At 40.0% G+C, this 19,576-nt stretch overlaps 1 protein-coding gene across 1 annotated transcript; it reads left to right on the top strand.

Moving 5' to 3' along the window:
* The first annotated feature begins 4,866 nt into the window (after nucleotides 1-4,866).
* On the top strand, nucleotides 4,867-5,441 carry LOC121486682 (40S ribosomal protein S27-like). Its single transcript, XM_041747803.1, has 2 exons — nucleotides 4,867-4,912; nucleotides 5,197-5,441. The coding sequence occupies exons 1-2, from the start codon at nucleotides 4,867-4,869 to the stop codon at nucleotides 5,439-5,441; spliced, it is 291 nt and encodes a 96-aa protein (XP_041603737.1).
* The last annotated feature ends 14,135 nt before the right edge of the window (nucleotides 5,442-19,576 follow it).

The raw sequence follows: 19,576 nt of genomic DNA, 5'->3' as shown, positions 1-19,576 counted from the left end.
TTCTCTGCCTCTCTCTCGCTCTCTCTGAATGAATAAATAAATAAATCTTAAAAAAAAAATGATCACATGGAGTTATTTGAAGTATTTATAAAGATTCTTTATAAAGATTACAATAATTAAGGACAATTAAATGTTCATGATAGAATGAATTAGATGTGTTTACTAAATCATTAATGTAAGCAGCGCTATAGATAAACTCTAAGTTATATTTGGAAATAATGATATTGTAGTTTTTTTTGTTGTTGTTGTTGTTGTTGTTGTTGTTTTTTTTGATATTGTAGTTTTATGTTATTTCTTAGTTTCTTCTCACCAAATCCATGAGAAGCAGCAGATAGGGCTGGAAAACATCTCTGCCCTGGATCAAGTCCAGTCATTAGATTTTTTTTCAAATCACCAGGTTTCCCATTGATCTGTTCATACCCCATGTTGATGCATTCCATTTTACAGGGGCCAATATAGGCACAATGTACTTATGTCATGGCTGATATACAAATTATGGAGAATTCTTAGTCTCTCAATCTGCCACAACAAAGTTTTGTATTAATATTTGTTTTAGTATTTGAAGTGCAAGCTCTTTATATACTGATTTTCATTGCTTTCGCTATTTACTTCTTTTACTACATGGATTCACGTTAATGCTGGAAATGTGATTAGTTTCCCATTTGGTAATTGTATAGTTTTTCTGTAGCTGCTTAGATAAAAATATCTTTCTTTTGTAGTAACGATGAAGAGGTTTTGAAGATTCTATTGGCTTTTAGGGATGGGAAATAGAACAAACTTCAGGCTGAGCACTAGTTAAAAAATTATCTCCCCCACTACTCAGAAGTCATTTACTTTATTGTTGCTTCCTGTGTTTTGCTATCAACAACTCCCCCATGACATCAGCAGCCTTTGGTTAAAAGCTGTTCACTGGCTGCCTTGACAGGCATTTGTTGTTTAACTATTTCATGGCCACTTAAATATGTCTTATATATATGCTTCCCAGTGATTCAGTGGGTTTTCCCATGACATCCAGATTACAATCTGTAAAGATATGGCTGTTTTAAAAATTAGCAGGTTTTGAGTTGAACTATAGGAAAAAAAGCAGCAAATGTACAGAATCTGTGGGTCACTCACAGTAAATTCTTTACTGTCAAATTTTCATCATGATTCAGGACACAGCAGTGTAGTACAATGTAATACAATGGCAGTGGGGACTTGGGGGTTGAGTGGGCAAAGTAGGATGTTTCTGTTCCTGCCTTGTTCCTGGAGAATTAAAAGTTGTACAACTCTCCAAGCCTCTACCGAAGAATGTTTTCCACTGAATCTGAGTTAGCTCTTTACCGGCATCAGTCAGAACATAGGCATTAGCAGGAGCTGTCACAAATGTAGGGACAGGAACATGGTAAGATTCTCCCTTTAGCAGCGGCAGTTCCTTGGGATCTCTACAAACATAACCTCCTATCAGGTTGGCTTACAGATTGCCATAGTGTTTACAGATTGTCCTGAAAATGAGATGTCATGTGAGGGGATCCCGGGGTGCAGCTCTTGAAATGAATTCAATATGAAAAATTAAAGTGATGTGGGATCTTAGAATGAGTCAAAAAACCTATGCAGAATTGTAGATGAAAGGAAGTTAGTACTGTAAATTATGTTATCATGGATGGGGAACATTTATATCAATCATCAGGGCTGGAGGATGAATTTATATAAGGATAATTGATGAGTCACATTAAAAAAAAACTAATGTAGATAATAAGTGAGTAGAGAATAATACCCCTGGTGTTTGGGCCTGAAGCTGTCCTCTGGGTCACAGTAGCTAACAGTCAAGAAATCATTTTTAACTGTGTGTATAAGAAAATGCTGAGTACCTTTTTCTTTAGACATCCCTGAACATCCTAAGTCATTACAGGTGCTAAAGCCATGTAAGGATTTTAAAGCATTACTTCCAGATTCCACAAGAGAAGTCCTGTGTGGTCTGTTTTACTGCAAGAACAGTAAAAATTAGTGGGCCCTATTTATTCATTACTAATCTGGTGGCAGAGATGTATCTTAATTCCTCATGTGCTTTAAGTGCTGCTGTTATTATTTGTTGGGAAAATTTCCCTTTTTTACCTATTAAATCTTCATTCCAGGAGTTGTGTTTATTTGGCACTAAGTTAAAAGGAGAGGATGTTGTTAAAGGAAGGGACCACTTTACTGTTCTTATTAACACAGCATCTCACTCCCTACTGCTACTAAAATCCAATTGATTCAGTCTCTGAAGTCTGTCATCAAAGGGTAATTTGGAAACTATTAGGATTCACAGATATAACTTTTTAATTTAAATATAGATCATGGTAAAATGGTTGAAATTTAGTACAACATATTTTTTTTCTAGGTTTTGGTAATATGATATTAGCCATATCATATTTTAGTTTTAATATTTTTCTATGACATTCATAGAATACTTTAGAGTTTCTGTCCTAGAGGTGCAAATGCATTAAAAAAGGAGAGAAAGAAAAACTTTTATTGGTAAACTGACATGTACAAGTAAGAGGATTTCAAATTGGAGCAGATTATGGGCAACATCCAAAGTCTTACAAGATTGAAGTGGCTAATAAAGATGTATCTGGCCATGTTTTTTTTTTTTTTAAGATTTTATTTATTTATTTGAGAGAGAGAGAAAATGCATCAGCAGTGGGGCAGGGCAGAGAGAGAAGCAGACTCCCCATTGAGCAGGGAGCCCGATGTGGGACTTGAACACAGGACATACCAAGATCATGACCGGAGCCGAAGGCAGATACTTAACCTACTGAGCCACCCAGTGCTCATTTGGCCATGTTTTATTTTTATTTATTTTTTATTTTTAAAAGATTTTATTTATTTATGCATGAGAGACATAGAAAGAGAGGCAGAGACACAGGCAGAGGGAGAAGCAGGCTCCATGCAGGAAGCCTGATGTGGGACTCGATCCCAGGTCTCCAGGATCCCACCCTGGGCCAAAGGTGGCACTAAACCGCTGAGCCACCGGGGCTGCCCTGGCCATGTTTTAAAACTGAAGTCGACAACATGGACAGAAACGTAATGAAATCCAAAGAAATATTAAATAGTAAATTTTTTCTCCAAAGAATGATAATTTATTTCCTGAGATTTCCCTCTCCCCCGAAGAACTCAAGTGATTAATACGGTTAAGTTCATTTCAAGTACTTTAAACTTCATATTACATAGGTATAATTGAGTGAATATTCCTTCCAAATTCATATGTTGAAACACTACCCCCCCCCCATATGATATTATCAGGAGATGGAGTGTTTGGGAGATAATTAGGATTCAAGGAGGTCACAAGAGTGAAGCCCTTATGAACGGGGGTTAGCACCCTTATAAGAGTTAAGAGAGCTTGATTTCTCCCTTTCTGCTCTTGGTCATGTGAGGATATAAGGAGAGGTCAGCTGTCTGTATCCTGGAAGAGTCTCACCAGAACCTGATCATGCTGGCACCATGATCCTAGACTTCCAGGCTCCAGGTCTTAAAGAAATTGATTTCTGTTGTTTATAAGCCACACAGTCCAAGTTATTATTGTTAAAGCAAGCTGAGTTGAGACACTCCCTGAGATAATCCCCTGTATTTTTTTTTGAAAAATATTTTATTTATTCATTTATTTTAGAGAGAGAGCACACGGGGCGGGGGGGGTGGAGAAGAAGGTAGAAAGACTCTCTAGCAGACTCTGTGCCAAGTGCAGAGCCCCAAGCAGGGCCCCATCCCACTCAAGACTACCACTGGACTAAAAACAAGAGTTAGATGCTCAACTGACTGAGCTGCCCAGGGACCTCAACCACCTTTTACTTTTTAAAAATTATTTAGTTATTCATTCATTCATGCATTCATCTATTATTATTATTATTATTTTTAAAATTTTATTTATTAATGAGAGTCACAGAAAGAGAGGCAGAGACATAGGCAGAAGGAGAAACAAGCTCCTCACAGGGAGCCCGATGCAGGACTTGATCCCTAGACCTCGGGATCACACCCTGAGCTGAAAGCAGACGCTCAACTGCTGAGCCACCCAGGTGTCTCCCTTTTTTACTTTTAAACCTGGAGTCCAAATTGACATTTCCTCTAATATGACCAAATTTATTGATTCATTCATTCACTTATTTATTTAAAGTTTTTTTAAAGATTTTATTTTTAAGTAATTTCTACACACAATATGGGGTTTGAACTCACCACCTTGAGATCAAGAGGTGCATACTCCACCAACTAAGCCAGCCAGGTGCCCCTAGTATGAACAAATTTATACCTAGGACATAGTATCTCACCAGTCCCTACCTAACTCCTCTGTTCAGTTAAGGGGCTCAGAAAGACCACCCCCGGTTTTAGCCTATTTTGATCTCAATGGGAGCTTCAGATGTTTTAGGAATACTGGAATTTAAAGTTGGTACTATTTTTGAGGGGTACTTGACAGAGTCAGGAGACTACTGTGGTTGGTTGGCTTCTCCCCCTTGTCACAGGCCCTCTGGAGGTTGGGAACAATGGCCACTCAATGTGGCCTGGGCAATTCTGGGTAGGGAACATATCAGGAGCCAAAGGTTATTTTTGACTTAAAATGGGGAGCATGATTCATTGATTGGCTGCCAGCCTTTTCCTTTTCCTTGGAAAAGCTTTCAATGATAGTGCAAAAACAGTATAACTTGTCTCAATTAGTAGTTTTTCTTTCATTTAGCAATCTTCATTTTGTCTTTTTCCTAGTTCTTCTGAATTGGGCTCCCCAAATTGGGCTATCTGAGGCTTGATGAAGAGGTTGCTGAACTCTCATGGCTACTCCGAAGACTTTCATGGCACTGTGTCTGCCCCTTCCTATCTATTCTGATGTTCTTACATTCGAGGGACATTCAGACATTCTTGAATATGAGTCTTTATTTTTTGTTGCTCAGAAAGGAAGTCTTATATAAGAATTCAATTTATTTTAATAGGAAAAGAATGCCTGTTACAGGTCAAGGATTATGCACAAAAATGAAGACATGATAAAAGAGGAAACATGCTGCCTCCATGCGATAATCAGAGAGCAATATGAAGCAATGAAAACTAGTGCTGTTATGGTCCAATATGTCGTTTCATTTCCTTAAGGTGCAAATTTGGGAGAGAGTACAGACTAAGCCGTATGATTGTGACATCAGCATTTCCTTATCAGGAAAATGGGATCCCTCTCTTTCACAGAGTTCCCCCCACCTTCCACCCCTCCAGAAAAGGAGAAGAGGAAACACAAGAAGAAGCACCTAGTGCAGAACACCAATTCCTACTTCATGGATGTGAAATTCTCACAATGCTATAAGATCACCACTCTCAGTAGCCATGCACAAGGAGTGGTTTTGTGTGTTGGCTGCTCCACCATCCTCTGCCAGCCTACAGAAGGAAATGCAAGGCTTAGAGAAGGATGCTCCTTCACACAGAAGCAGCACCCAATGCCCCCTGTACCAAGATGAGTGGGAAACTATCCCAATAAACACATTTTATTTATTTATTTGTTTGTTTGTTTTTCAAAGTATTTTTGTTTATTTAGTCATGAGAGACATACAGAAAGGCAGAGACATAGGCAGAAGGAGAAGCAGGCTCCCTGCGGGGAGCCCAATGGGGAACTTGATCCCAGGACCCTGGGATCACGACCTGAGCCAAAGGCAGACGCTCAACCACGGAGCCACCCAGGCGTCCCCCAGTAAACACATTTTAGATAAAAAAGAAAAAAAGAAAACAGGACCACAACATTTATACATTGGTGACATCATAGTTGTTTCAGTGGATATTTGAAAGGATAAGCTCTTGAGAAAAAGCAATTCACTCTGTTAAATCTATAAACTATGAAAATAATGAAATAGCATATTAGATATTACTTTTAGCCAGGTGAGAAGAACCCTAGATCAGTGGTCAAGATACTTGAGCACGACTGCTGGCTCTGTCACTATATAGCCACATGACCTTGTACAGATCTCTTATCCTCCTTGGGCCTTAGTTTCCTCACCTGTAAAAGGAGAGAGCTAAGGTAGACCAGTTGGACTTTATAAGCCCTTTGAGCTCTGTGATTCCATGCCTTACAAAGGCATTTTAAGAAATAATAATCATTTGGCCTTCTTTCCCTCTTTATTTTTTATTCTTCTGTTGGGGTATGTACCCAGGTGACAGCTGTGACTCTGTTCAGTCAACTTATTAATGAAAATATTACTGAGTTTGTTCAGGAGATCTACAGATATGCTAATTGGCAGCTGCTCCATTCTTCTCAGGGAGCGATTCCAAGTGAAATATTTGGAATTGGGTTTGAAATACTTCTTCCTTATTCGTGCCTGGGGGATTTATGTAAAAGAATAAAAAATTTACCCTAAGTCAGAAGATTCTCTGGTCTGATCCACCTTTTCTTGGACTTTATGAGCAGGAGGGAAGGTTATGGCAGTTTTTCATTTTCTATGAGAATGTCAGAGCTTGGAACAATAATGGAGTCTGGAATTGGTCTTCATAAAAGTGTATGAAATTATCAGCAGAATGGAAGGGAAATGCGGCAGGTGAGATCAGAGATATAAAAATAATTTTCCTATTACAAAGTAGTTTTCTTTCTTTAAATGGCATGCAGGACTAATCCACCCTGATATCCATGCTGGGTATTTATCTGGTAATATATTTCTTTGCAAATAACTTCATACTGTATTATTATTATTGTGATAAATTCTCCTCTATCTGGAGTTTTTCCAAGTGGCACAACATCCTAAGCTAAGTTGTTTCTGTCGATGGTGCAGGTGACTCGATACACTCTAGAACTCCAGAGCAGGGATGAGGTACTCTGGGACACATAACATCCAAAAGGTTAATAAAAATCATGAACTTTAAAAGTCTTGACTAAGTTTGCAAGAGGAATGGGGATAAGGCAACTCAAGTATCCCGGGACAAGCCAACCACAATGCCCGAGAGGAGCTGGCATTCATGTAACCCTAAGAATGTAAATTGAATAATAATTTTGTAGACTTTAAAGCCACAGAAGATGCCTGGGGTCAATATTAAATGCAGAAAAAAAAGACTCTGTGCTTAAAATTCTGTTATAGAAACTTGAAGACTTTGTCAGATTTTCAAGGCTTTCTCTATACAGCAAAAACATATTCTGTTGAGTACATGCATGATACATTATACATGCAGACATTCTAGGGGTTTCTGGGTGGTGGTAGGGGGAGTAATTACAGGCTACTGTTCAGAGAAAAGGAAAGAGGAAAGACAGAATTGCATTTTAATGTCACAAATATTTCAAAGACAAGCTGAGACATTTTTAGAAAGGAAGAAGCTGAGCAGGAAGATGCAGAGCTGTCTCCAAAGAGATTTGGAGCCCTCCAGATCATTCTCGGGAGAGTGGTCTTACAGTTAGAAAGAATCACTGAAGACTTTGAGCTTAAATTTAATTCTCTGCTCAGTGTCTGTCTGGAAATGGTGCCTTTCTTTTTGTGTTTGCTTTTTCTTTTCCTTTTTTTTAAATGTACTCTTTTTTTTAAAAAACGATTTTATTTATTTATTCATGAGAGACACAGAGAGAGGGAGATACACAGGCAGAGGGAGAAACAGGCTCCCTGCGGGGACCCAATGTGGGACTCAATCCCAGGGCTCCGGAATCATGCCCTGAGCCAAAGGCATACGCCCAACCGCTGAGCCACCCAGGCACCCCCACTTCTGGCATTCTTGTAGTGAAAACACTTTACTTCACCATGGATGAAAATTATGATGCAATTGAGAATTTTGGCAATAATTTTGCCCTGATGCTAACAAAAAGAAAGATGAGCAACCTTGTGTAGTAAAAAAGAATAGTAACTCTGAAGTTAGACAGGCCTGTCTGGTTCTACCTTTAACTAATTGTTTGGTCTTGGTGAAAGTTGCTTAAGACCTAAGGTTTAGCTTTCTGATCTGTGAAATGGGTTTGTAATATTTATAGCAATATTCTGAATGGTTAGATGATTAGGGAGTATAAGCGCGATGCTTGGCAAATTACATAATTCAAATCAATATTAGTTTAGCAAACCCCCTACTCCAATCCCTCCCAATAAAAACTGCACTCATATGAAAGGAGATGTGTTCTAGGAGTTATGTCACTCAGCAATAGTTGAATCAAGTAGTGTATCAGCAGTGCAGCTGTATTGGCCCCAAATTGTGGCATTTCTATCTTGGTGGGCAGAACTCCTAACATTTTTCACCTTTTTGTCTGTTTCTTTTCTTTCTTTCTTTCTTTCTTTCTTTCTTTCTTTCTTTCTTTCTTTCTTTCTTTCTTTCTTTCTTTCTTTTTTTTTAAGATTTTATTTATTTATTTATTCATGAGAGACACAGAGAGAGAGGCAGAGGGAGAAGCAGGCTCCATGCAAGGAGCCCGATGTGGGACTCGTTCCCAGGACTCCGGGATCACACCCTGAGCTGAAGGCAGATGCTTAACCGCTGAGCCACCCAGGCGTCCCTTTTCTTTTCTTTTCTTTTCTTTTCTTTTCTTTTCTTTTCTTTTCTTTTCTTTTCTTTTCTTTTCTTTTCTTTTTTTCTTTTCTTTTTTTTCTTTTCTTTTCTTTCTTTCTTTCTTTCTTTCTTTCTTTCTTTCTTTCTTTCTTTTCTTTTCTTTAAGATTTAATTTACTTATTTGAGAGAGTGAGAGAGAAAGAGTGAACACACATGAGAGAGCACAAGTGGTGGACAAGGAGAGGCAGATTCCCTCTGAGTAGGGAGCCCGATGTGGGTTGGATCCCTGGACCCTGGGATCATGACCTAAGCTGACGCTGGAATTTGGATGCCTAACCAACTGAGCCACCTAGGCACCCACTTTATTTTTTAAAGATTATTTATTTATTTATTTGAGAGAAAACACAAATGGGAGGGGCAGAGGGAAAGGGAGAAAGACTCTCATGCCGACTCCATGCTGAGTCAGAAGCCGAATATGGGGCTTGAACTCACCACCTTGAGAACACAACCTGAGCCCAAACCAAGAGTTGGTCACTTAACTGACTGCATCCCTCAAAAGCTCCCCAGCTGTTTGTTTCTTATTAGCACCTTCCCCTTCTAGTTTTCTCCCTCAGGACCACAGATCTCTGTCCTAAGGAGTGTAAATGAATTCAATTCCTGTTGGTTATGGTTTATAAATAAACACAGACTACTTTTTCCAAGGGGCCTTCAATTAGTGGTTCAGAAGTAACATAGAAAACCCACTACCTGCTGGGATGCCTGGATGGCTCAGGGGTTGAGCGTCTGCCTTTGGCTCAGGGTGTGATCCTGGTGCCGGGATCAAGTCCCACATTGGGCTCCCAGTGAGGAACCTGCTTTTCTCTCTGCCTGTGTCTGTGCCTCTCTCTGTGTATCTCTCATGAATAAATACACAAAAATCTTAAAAAAACCAAAAACAAAAAACAATCCACTACCTGCTAAACCATATCTTTTTTTTGTATTTTTTCTGTATTTAAATTTCAACATTACTATTTCACTCTGTTGTCTAACTTATTTGATTCAAGATTTCATTAGTCTTTATACGATTTTGATATTCATTATAACTGTACAAAAGCTATAATATCTATAGAATCATATTGCCATCACTTTTTTTCAGTTATGTATCTTGTTTATTTCATTTAAACACAGATCCTTGAGTAGGGATTTGTTTGATAATAGTTGGAAACGATGACACTTCACTGAGGCTAGGGGTCATCCAAACTAATACCACTTATGATGAGACTTTTCACTTTGGTCAACAGATTGCTGGAGGCCTTTAGGATAAATCTGGCTTATGTAACTGGATTTTATTTTTATTTTTTTAAAGATTTTATTTATTTATTCATGAGAGATACAGAGAGAGAGAGAGTGAGAGAGAGGCAGAGACACAGGCAGAGGGAGAAGCAGGCTCCACGCAGGGAGCCTGACATGGGACTCGATCCGGGGTCTTCAGGATCACGCCCTGGGCTGAAGGCAGGAACTAAACCGCTGAGCCACCCAGGCTGCATGTAACTGGATTTTAAAACGAAATAGTGTGAGTATGGCACCATTGCTGTACTTGGAGTGTTAAATGTTATTTTTGCCATATGTGGCATTTTATAATATATATATTTAAATTTTATTAATATTTATATTTTAATTTTATTAAATAAATAAATTTTATTTATTTATTCATGAGAGACACAGAGAGAGGCAGAGAGATAAGCAGGCTTCTTGCAGGGAGCCCAATGCCAAACTCTGTCTGGGACCACAGGATCACACCCTGAGCTGAAGGCAGACACTTAACCACTGAGCCAGCCAGGTGTCCCTTATTATATATTTTAAAATAATTGTGACACTTGATGGGTCTGGCCATTTTAGAGCTCCATCTAGTTATGTAGCAGGCCAACCATTGGGGACAGTCCGAGGCCAGGATCTTCTCCCAGAGTGTGTTTATTGTAGTCTAATCTACTCATAGGTGTTTTCTTAGCCTAGATCCCCCTTAAAGATGCTGAGAAAAGGGCTTGGTATGGGTCCTTTATCTTGGGAAGCGACCCAAGGGAAGGGAGTGAAGGGACTAGGTGGTACAAACCCAGGGAAGAGGGAAAGCCAATCAAAAGGTGTCTTACAGAATTGATCTCAAGTACACTTAATGAAGAGGAAAAGAGAGAAGTGCCTATCCTCTTGCTCCTGACCCCAGGGCTCCTGAGCTGCAGTGGAGCACCTGTTGCCTTGTCCCTTCAGGTGTGTGTATGTGTCAGCATGGCTGCGCACTTCTGGGGTTCCGGATGGAGCCTGCATGGAAATGGAATGGAGCATGTGTTGCTGGCTACATGGGGGCACATTGGGAGGACACAAAATGCCCCCAAAGGTATAAGAAGTATCAAATCCAGAAGGAGTCTTTCCCTTCCAGCCTGTTGAAGAAGAACTTTATTTTGTTGGAAGCCTATCTGCTTTGGTAAGGAACCAAAAACTTGACTTCATCCTGTAGTTAGGGTGCACAGGCTTCAGCTACTTCAGGGCACTGTCTTAGCTGGGTTCCCCTGAGCGAAAAGCCTGTGACAACGTTTGGATGGAGGTAGTTTGGGGTTTTCATCTGGGGGTGCTGGAATTCAGGAGAGAGGTTGATACAGGGGATGGGAAAGCCAATTTAAAGATGCAATAATTGGGGTGCCTGGGTGGCTCAATGGGGTTAAGCATCTGCCTTCATCTGAGGTCATGATCCTGGGGTCCTGGGATGGAGACCCACCACCAGCTCTCTGCTCAGCAAGGAGTCGGCTTCTCCGTCTCCCCATCCCCTACTTGTGCTCTCTGACTCTCAAATAGATAACTAAAATCTTAAAGAAAAAAACCCCAAAACCCGCAAAACCAAAACAAGGATGCCATAAGATGCAGTATTGCTTGGTCACACGGGGTGGCAACGGTGAGGGGTGGGGGGTGAGGGTGGGAGTAGGGGAATGGGGGAGGTGCTGGGACTTGATTCTTCCAGGACTTTTGAGGGCTTTATGAAATGGGTGAAATATGTCTGCTTAATCGTCCGCTAGGCTTAGGGAAGTTAAGTACATCTGCTTAGGTCACAGGGCTAATAAATGGCAAAAGATGGATTTTAATCCAGGTCTGTGTGATTCCCCAGGCCTTCTACGTAACTACCAGGTTATAAGGCTTGCCTGTATTACATATTTGCCTTGTGATAATCTCGTGTCTATTCAGAACCACCTACCTGGAAGATAGAAGGAAGTAGGTGAAAGCAAAATTATCACAAGTTCTTGGTTATCAGACATAGTGGATCTCTAGTGGAATTTTTTGTAAAGATTGTCATATCATTGTCTATTCGATTCTATCCATCATTAGACTGTTACTAAAATTTAAGATGATAAGAAATAGATTTTCCTGCCACTGGTCGTTCCCAGGCTAGTAGACATCAGATTTAACAGTTCAGATCTTTTTGAAAGAAAGCATTACTTGTTATTCACATTGTTATTGGTTTTATTTGTTCATTTACTTTTGAAAACAACTAGGGAATCTAGGGATATATGTGTCACTATAATAATTTAAGAATATGTGAGATATTACACACCTTTGCAGTTTTTTGGTAATGAGAATGGATATAGTCGTCAAAATAATATTTTGATCAATCATAGCATTGCTGATATTTTTGAGCTTGCCCAAATGTGTTTGTGGTTTTCTTGTTTATGTTGTAGGCAAGCTTAATCATCTGTGGATGGTATTTTTTTGATGTCAGTGGTGAAGTTGTTTATCTGTCTCTACAACTGTTTGGGACCCGCCTAACCAAAATTACAAAGGAACAATGTTTGTCTTTAATGTCTTAAGCTTCTTTTGGGGTACTGTTTTTTCCTTTCTCCACACTCTGAGATACTAAGTTCATCTATCCAATCAAGACAGGCTTTGTTTTTTTTTTTTTGTTTTTTTGTTTTTTATGATAGTCACAGAGAGATAGAGAGAGAGGCAGAGACACAGGCGGAGGGAGAAGCAGGCTCCATGCACCAGGAGCCCGACGTGGGATTCGATCCCGGGTCTCCAGGATCGCGCCCTGGGCCAAAGGCAGGCGCCAAACCGCTGCGCCACCCAGGGATCCCCAAGAAAGGCTTTGTTATCCATCATATGTATAGTTCAATATGGACTTAAATCAGTGTATTGGTGCTACTCTTCATCACTCTTGTCTCCTTACTCTCCAACAACCCTGAGTTATCTATAGTAGCCTAAACACAGCATGCTGGCTCTACTTTTTGGTCTATGCACAAGGCCCCCTTTGTAAGGCTGTCCTCCCTCCTCATTGCTTGGTTGTCTTCTGCTCATCCTTTGAGCCTCAGTTCAGTGGGGTGCGTCCCTGGGCAGTACAAGTCAGTTGAGTGTCTGGCTCTTGATTTCAGCTCAGGTCATGACCTTAAGATTTTGGGATCAAGTCCTGGGTTGGGCTCTGTGCCTCAGCAGGGCATCTGCTTGGGATTCTCTCTTCTCCCTTTGCTCCTCCTCTATCCCTCTGTCTCTCTAATTAATAAATAAATCTTAAAAAAAAAAAAAAGAAAAAAAGGAAAAAGAAAGAAAAAAAAAAAAAAAAGGAAAAGCTCAGGAATAACCACTTCAGGAAATCACCCATGACACTCCTGTCCTTTCCAGAAGCTTAGGAAACCCTCTTTTCTCGTTCTATAATGTTCTGTATAAAACTCTATTACTATACTTATCACATTGTTTCATAGCTGTTGCTTCCATTACATAGTGATCATCTTGAGGGCAATATAACTGTGTTTTATTCACATTTGTCAACTCAGCACCTGGTAAGTAGTAGGCACTTCATGTATGTTTGCTAAATTGAATTTGAACTAAATTTAATATTTTAGGGGCAGGAGTTCTTTCTTTCTCATAAAATAATATAATAAAAAAACAGCTTCTTCTACTTTCCCTGGTGGAATATCAATATTTCCATTCTATAACATCTTACATTCAGGATTTATAATTTGGTGAAAAGTTAAACTTGATCCACATAGTTTCATTTGATTAAAATAATTTTACATAGTAGTGTGTGTGTGTAGGGGGTGTAGAATGAGGTTGGGATGGAGTAGCAAATGTGTTTCTGAATTTTAACTGACACAAGAAACCAATTTTCAAACCAAAAGCATATCCTTTGGTTTTAGTGATGTTGTGTGCCAATTCTGAGTCATTGCATAGCTGACCAGAAGCTTTACAATATTTTTTAAAAATGTGCATGCTTCGTAGATAGTGGAATGTCCAGAAAGTTATAACCTTGAACTTCTGTACTCAACTGCTTCTTTCCCTGCTTTTTGCAATTCTTTCATATACAGGATGATTACCATATATATGTAATCGTTTATATTTGAATGTTCAAATCTAGTGCTTAGGCAACCTACATAATTCTAAATTTTAAAGACTGCATAAATACATGCTCATGGATATTAAGGGAATTTTCAATTCCCATTTCATACATAATCATGTCATGCATTCTAAAAGCGCAGTGTTGGGGGAAAATCACAAATCAAAGTCATTTATATCTAATACCATTAGTGAGAAAACTTTAATATTAAAATAGTAAACATCAATTATTGCTCTCACTCTGACAGCTTGGAAGAGCGAACTAAAAAACTGGGAACCTAGACAGAGAAAATAAAATACGTGTTTTGTAGCATTTTAATTATTTGGCACTCTATTCAGATATATCTGTGGATATACATATAGTTCACTATTTACTTGTCCTGCTATTGTTTCAGAAGTATTTTTCTCATTTGTTTTGCTCTGTTATCACTGTCAGTCTACCTTCAAAACTTACTCAATGACTTCAAAACATTTTTTCTTTCCTCAAGGTACATGACTTACACTGGCTTACTTTTATATTTTTTCTTTTCTTTTTTTTTTTTTAAGATTGTATTTATTTATTCATGAGAGACACACAGAGACATAGGCAGAGAGAGAGAAGCAGGCTCCATTCAGGGAGCCTGCTGTGGGACTTGATCCTGGGTCTCCAGGATCACGCCCTGGGCTGAAGGCAGAAGCTCAACTGCTGAGCCACCCAGGCATCCCTATAATTTTTTCCTATTGTTCAGCATTTGTTTATCCAGTTTATCTTGCATATTTAAAAAAAATTCTGCATATTTTTCTATACATACAATACTTTGTTATAATTTTAATCTCTTAGGTTTATTTATTGCTAATGAGGCACCCAAAAGTGAGCTTAGATGTATGTGTATGTATGCTCCACATGATCTAGTTTCAAAAAGAAGAGATCATTCTTTCCACTCACTACATGAACTGGTCAGGTTCAATCAGAGAAGCAGAATCACTAAGATGGACATATGTGTGTTTGTAAGCGTCTATGTGTGTGAACAAAGAATGGACTGACATAATTATGAAGGTTAGCTTAAGCAAGTCAAAAATCTGCAGGGCAGGCAGTCAGGAAGGCAGCCTAGAACTCCCTTTCCTGGGCACAGGCCAAAGCAGTTGACCACAGGAGAATTTCTCTCAATCTTTCTCTGAATCTTTAGCTCTTCTTTTAAGGCTTCCCAGCTGATTTAACTCAGGCTCATCTCAGTGATCCAGGACACCTTCCTTTACTTAAATTCAGTTAATTAGGGACTTCAAATTCATCTGCAGAATCCCTTTACAGCAACTCATAGATTAGTATTTGAAGAACTGGGGACTGTAGCCTAATAAAGTGGACACATCAAAAAAGCAATTGTACTACTTTTAGACTTTGATGGGAGGATACATAAGGTATGCATAATGAGGCAACTGACCAAGAGGATGGTTCACAACTAGCAAGAGCTTGGAATGCAGAGGATTTGAAAGTTTATTGTTTACTCAAATCAATCCGGGAATGCTTCAAGCTAGGTCTTGAGCTGGATTTGAGTATCTTAGTTGATCTGGAAATGAGACTATGAAGAATGTTTCACACTAAGAAGGATAAGTATAGGCAGGTGGGTATGTTGTGCCCAAGATTGCGAATCCGAGAAACCACCAAGGAGCCGACACGGATGCAAACACATGAGGGTTTATTTACAAGCTCGAGCTTGGGTCCAAGTATACTCCATACAGCAGAGCAGGGGCTTGGACCCTGAGACTAAAAAGCACAGCAGTGTTATAGGGGTCAGTGGCCAATGAGATTGTAACATATGCAGAAAGTTGCACAGTCATGTTGGTCCACACGCAGGTGGCCAATTGAATTACGATTCACCTTATAGAGACCATTTGAACTCTATAATTCTGGTTAGAATTGGCGCGCAGGTTTGGCGGGCAAAAGAGGGGTTTTCATTCCTTGGCTGGTTAAAAGTCAGAGGCCCTGTATTCCTAAGCGTGCTGGTTTCTGATAAGGGTGTGCTTAATAGCTAAACTAGGGTGAAGGAGTGCCTTAAACAATAGGCAGGTCGTGAGGGGGGTTTTACATGAGATGGAGGGTATAGCACAAAATGGAGTTAGTCCTGCTCTGCTTGTCCAGGGGTAGGGGATTTTTGTTAGATTTCCTGGGTCCCACATTCCCCTCTTTTTCAGAGGATCCTTTGCAGGACCCAATCATGGGTCCTGGGCCCCTGTCGACAAAGGCAATGGTCTTAATTTTTCTCGGCCTCCACAGGTAAAGGGCAAGAAAGGATTGGAATGAGATTAGACTGATTGGCAGAAGTTGCAAGCTCAAATGTCTCTATGAGCTAGGTGGGCAAAGTAAATTAACGAAGTGGGCAGAAATGTAAGGAGTAGTGGGACTGACCTGAAAAGTTGTATCCAGTTTAAAGTCATCCACATTAAAACAAACATAAAAATGCTATTTGAACCAAGCAAAATGTACTGGGGCATTGCTATAGAATGGAGGTTTGTACTACCCTCAAAATTCATATGTTGAAACCTAATCCCCAGTGTAATGGTATTTGGAAGTGGAGCCTTTGGGGAGTGTCATGAGGGTGAAACCTCCATCAGTGGGATTAGTGTTCTTATAAAGAGACTCCAGAGAACTCCCTTGTCCCCTTCTGCTTGTGAGGTTACAACTAAAAAACAGCCATTTATGAACCAGGAATCTGGTTTTCACCAGACACTGAATTTGCCAGTGCCTTGATCTTGGACTTCTCAGCCTCCAGAACTGTGAGGAATAAATTTACGTTGTTTATAAGCTACCCTGTTTACGGTTTCAGTATTGTGATTTATAAGAAATATGTATCCGGATATTCCAATGACCAGATATGTACATTTGTCATATATATGTGGTCTTTGTCTATAGTTCCAGGTTCACCCCTCTCAAAACCCTTGGAATTTCCTGTGATAAGAGCAGTAAATGTGTCTTTTGTTATGTTAATGAGGTGACTTTTGGAAGGCCCCTAGGTAACCAAAGGGTGGGGTCTGATTCCCAAGGGAACCAATCTGGTGAGGAGAAAGTTGGAAATTTTCAGTCTGACCGTTGACCTCCAGAGAGGAGCTAGAGTTTGGATCAATTGCCAGTGGCCAGTGATTTTATCAATCAAGCCTATATAACAAAGCCTCCAATATAGACCTCAAAAGACTGAGTTTGGAGAGCTTCCAGGCTGATGCATTTGTGAAGATGTGGGGAAAATGGTGTGCCTGAAAAACTGTGCCCATTCATCTGGTAAGTAAAATATTTCTCTGAGTTCTGTGAGCTGCTCTAGCATCTTACTTGTACCCATGAAGAAGGCTGTGGAGACCTCCTTTCTGTAGCTGTTTGGTCAGAAGCACAGGTAACAACTTGGACTTATGACTGGTGTCTGAAGTGGAGGTTTGGGGAGCAGTCTCATAGGATTGAGCCTATAATCTGTAGAATCGGACACTATCTCTGGGTAGATAGTGTCAGAACTAAGTAGAATTGAATTCTTGGGCACTTGGCTGTTGTCCGTTGAATTGCTTATTGGTGTGGAACCCTCCTTCCACCATTGAAATTATCTCAGAACCTGTGTAATTTATTTTATTGCTGTAGCCTGAGCTGATTAAGACCGGCATCAACTAGAGGTATTTACACAGAGAATGTGACTTACTAGCTCTGTGACTTTGTGTAAATTATTTAATTTCTCTTTCTGCAGTTTCTCTTTCTGCAGTTTCCTCCGGAAACTGCAGTTGTAACCTGATAGGGGAAAAAAGTACATAAAAATGTTTCAAAAAGGACAAGGCTCATAGTATTATTTAATGTGCATGAGTTATTGATCATAATATATATGTCTATAATGAACTCGTTTTGTAAACCAGGTTTAATTGCTAGGGATAAGAATAGAAAATGTTCCTTCCTCCTTCCACCATTGTCTTCAAGCATGCTCTGATAAATATCCCTTCTTTACACACTTTGACTGTATTTCAAGTAGATCCCATTCCTTTTCCAGTTAGTTATTCACATATATTTAAGCATTTCAGGTATTGAAAAGTGTAGTCCTGTCCAAAACAGCAGTCTCTCATCCAGTTGAAACTTTCCTTGCCTCCCGATTCCGGGCTAATCCATGTCTACAGACTGGAAATTAGTTTTATTCCCCTGTTGCTCCACCTTACTTATTTTTCTGTCCCCTCTCATTAAGCTGTTTCTGACTTCTGCAGAGCAGAGAAAGAAGCCAGGAAAGGGGCAAATGCCTTTTAATTCACTGTATTTACAAATTCTTTTGGCTGCTGAATACCCTCTGGTGCTGCAAGAGTTTAATGCAGTCCTTCTCATATGGAGGCTCTATGGGTCCACTGAAGAGTCCCCTGCAGGGTTACTCTGTAGGCACGCCTTTAAGACTGATCTGCCCACCACCTGTACACCTCTGCAGTTGGCCAGGGAGCCGTCTTGGGTGGGGTCCTTTCAAGATGTTTCAAGTCTTTCAGTTTCAGCAGCATTAAAGATTGATTAGGAATTAGAATGAACTTCAACCTCCAAGTATATTTAGAATCGAATCTTACCACCCCTACTGATCTCACTATGGTCTCAGGCACCACCATCTTTTACCAGAACTATTGTGATGGCCTTCTCTGGCTCCCTACATCTACCCTTGTCCCTCTAGGGCTTATTTTCAGTACAGCAGTCAGAGTGCCCTTTTAAAATATGTCAGATAACGATCCTTCTCCACTCTAAACCCTTCAGTGGCTCTAGTTCATAGTAAAAGAAAATTCTTACAATGGCTTGCAATGGCTTGGCATTACAGGTGACCCTTAAACAACATGGGGTTTAGGGGTGCCAACCCTCAGCACAGTAAAAAATTCAAGTGTGACTCTTGACTTCCCAAAAACTTAACCACTAATAGTTTACTATTGACTAGAGGCCTTACCAATAAGTTGATTAACACTACTTTTGTATATTATATACTATACTCTTATAATAAAGTAAGCTAGAGAAAGAAATGTTACTAAAAAATTGTAAGGAAGAAAAAAATACATTTACAGTACTGTACCGTATCAAAAAAAATCTTTATGTAAGTGGACCCGCATAGTTTAGACCTGTGTTGTTCAAGGGTCATGTGTGTATGGTTGGCCTCACTTTTCCTTGCCCCGTTGACTTTATCTCTCTCTACCCCTCAAGTCCCTGATCCAGCTTTCTTGCTGTTCCTCAATCATGACAGGCAAGTGGCCTCCTTAGGATGTTTGTCCTGGTGTCTTCTCTGCTAGGGGTGATCTTCCTCCCAGTTATCCATGTGGCTAACCCTATTTTCCTCTTCAGGATTTTTCTTAAAGAAAAAGGTTTCATCTTTTTCAGATTTTTCATCTTCCCAATGAAAACTGCCCTGATCACCCCTTTAAAATTGTAAACTCAGAGGAGCACCTGGGTGGCACAGTTGGTTAAGCGGCAGACTCTTGGTTTTGGCTCAGGTCATGATCTCAGGATCCTGGGATTGAGCCCTGTGTTGGCTCTGCACTCAGGGCGGTTTCTGCTTCAGATTCTCTCTTCCTCCCCCTGCCCCTTCCCCCTGTTTGCTCATGCTCTTCCTCTAAAGTAATTAATGAATAAGATCTTTAAAAAAAAGTAAAGAGGGGGAAGCCTGGGTGGCTCAGCAGTTTAGCGCCTGCCTTTAGCCCTGGCATGATCCCGGAGTCCTGGGATTGAGTCCCACCTCAGGCTCCCTGCACGGAGCCTGCTTCTCCCTCTGCCTGTGTCTCTGTCTCTGTCTCTCTCTGTGTGTCTCTCATGAATAAATAAAATAAAATCTTAAAAAAAAAAAAGTAAATAGGGACA

This window comes from Vulpes lagopus, chromosome 1, assembly GCF_018345385.1.
Source record: "Vulpes lagopus strain Blue_001 chromosome 1, ASM1834538v1, whole genome shotgun sequence".
Classification (NCBI taxonomy): domain Eukaryota; kingdom Metazoa; phylum Chordata; class Mammalia; order Carnivora; family Canidae; genus Vulpes; species Vulpes lagopus.
This window is presented reverse-complemented; position numbering and strand designations above follow the sequence as displayed.

What these genes read in the sequence shown, in the direction of transcription:
- LOC121486682 (XM_041747803.1), top strand. Translation starts at nt 4,867, where the DNA reads ATGAGTCTTTATTTTTTGTTGCTCAGAAAGGAAGTCTTATATAAGA. An exon ending in AAAGGAAGTCTTATATAAGA is followed by an intron (nt 4,913 to 5,196) that starts ATTCAATTTATT and finishes CACCTTCCACCC; the next exon opens with CTCCAGAAAAGGAGAAGAGG.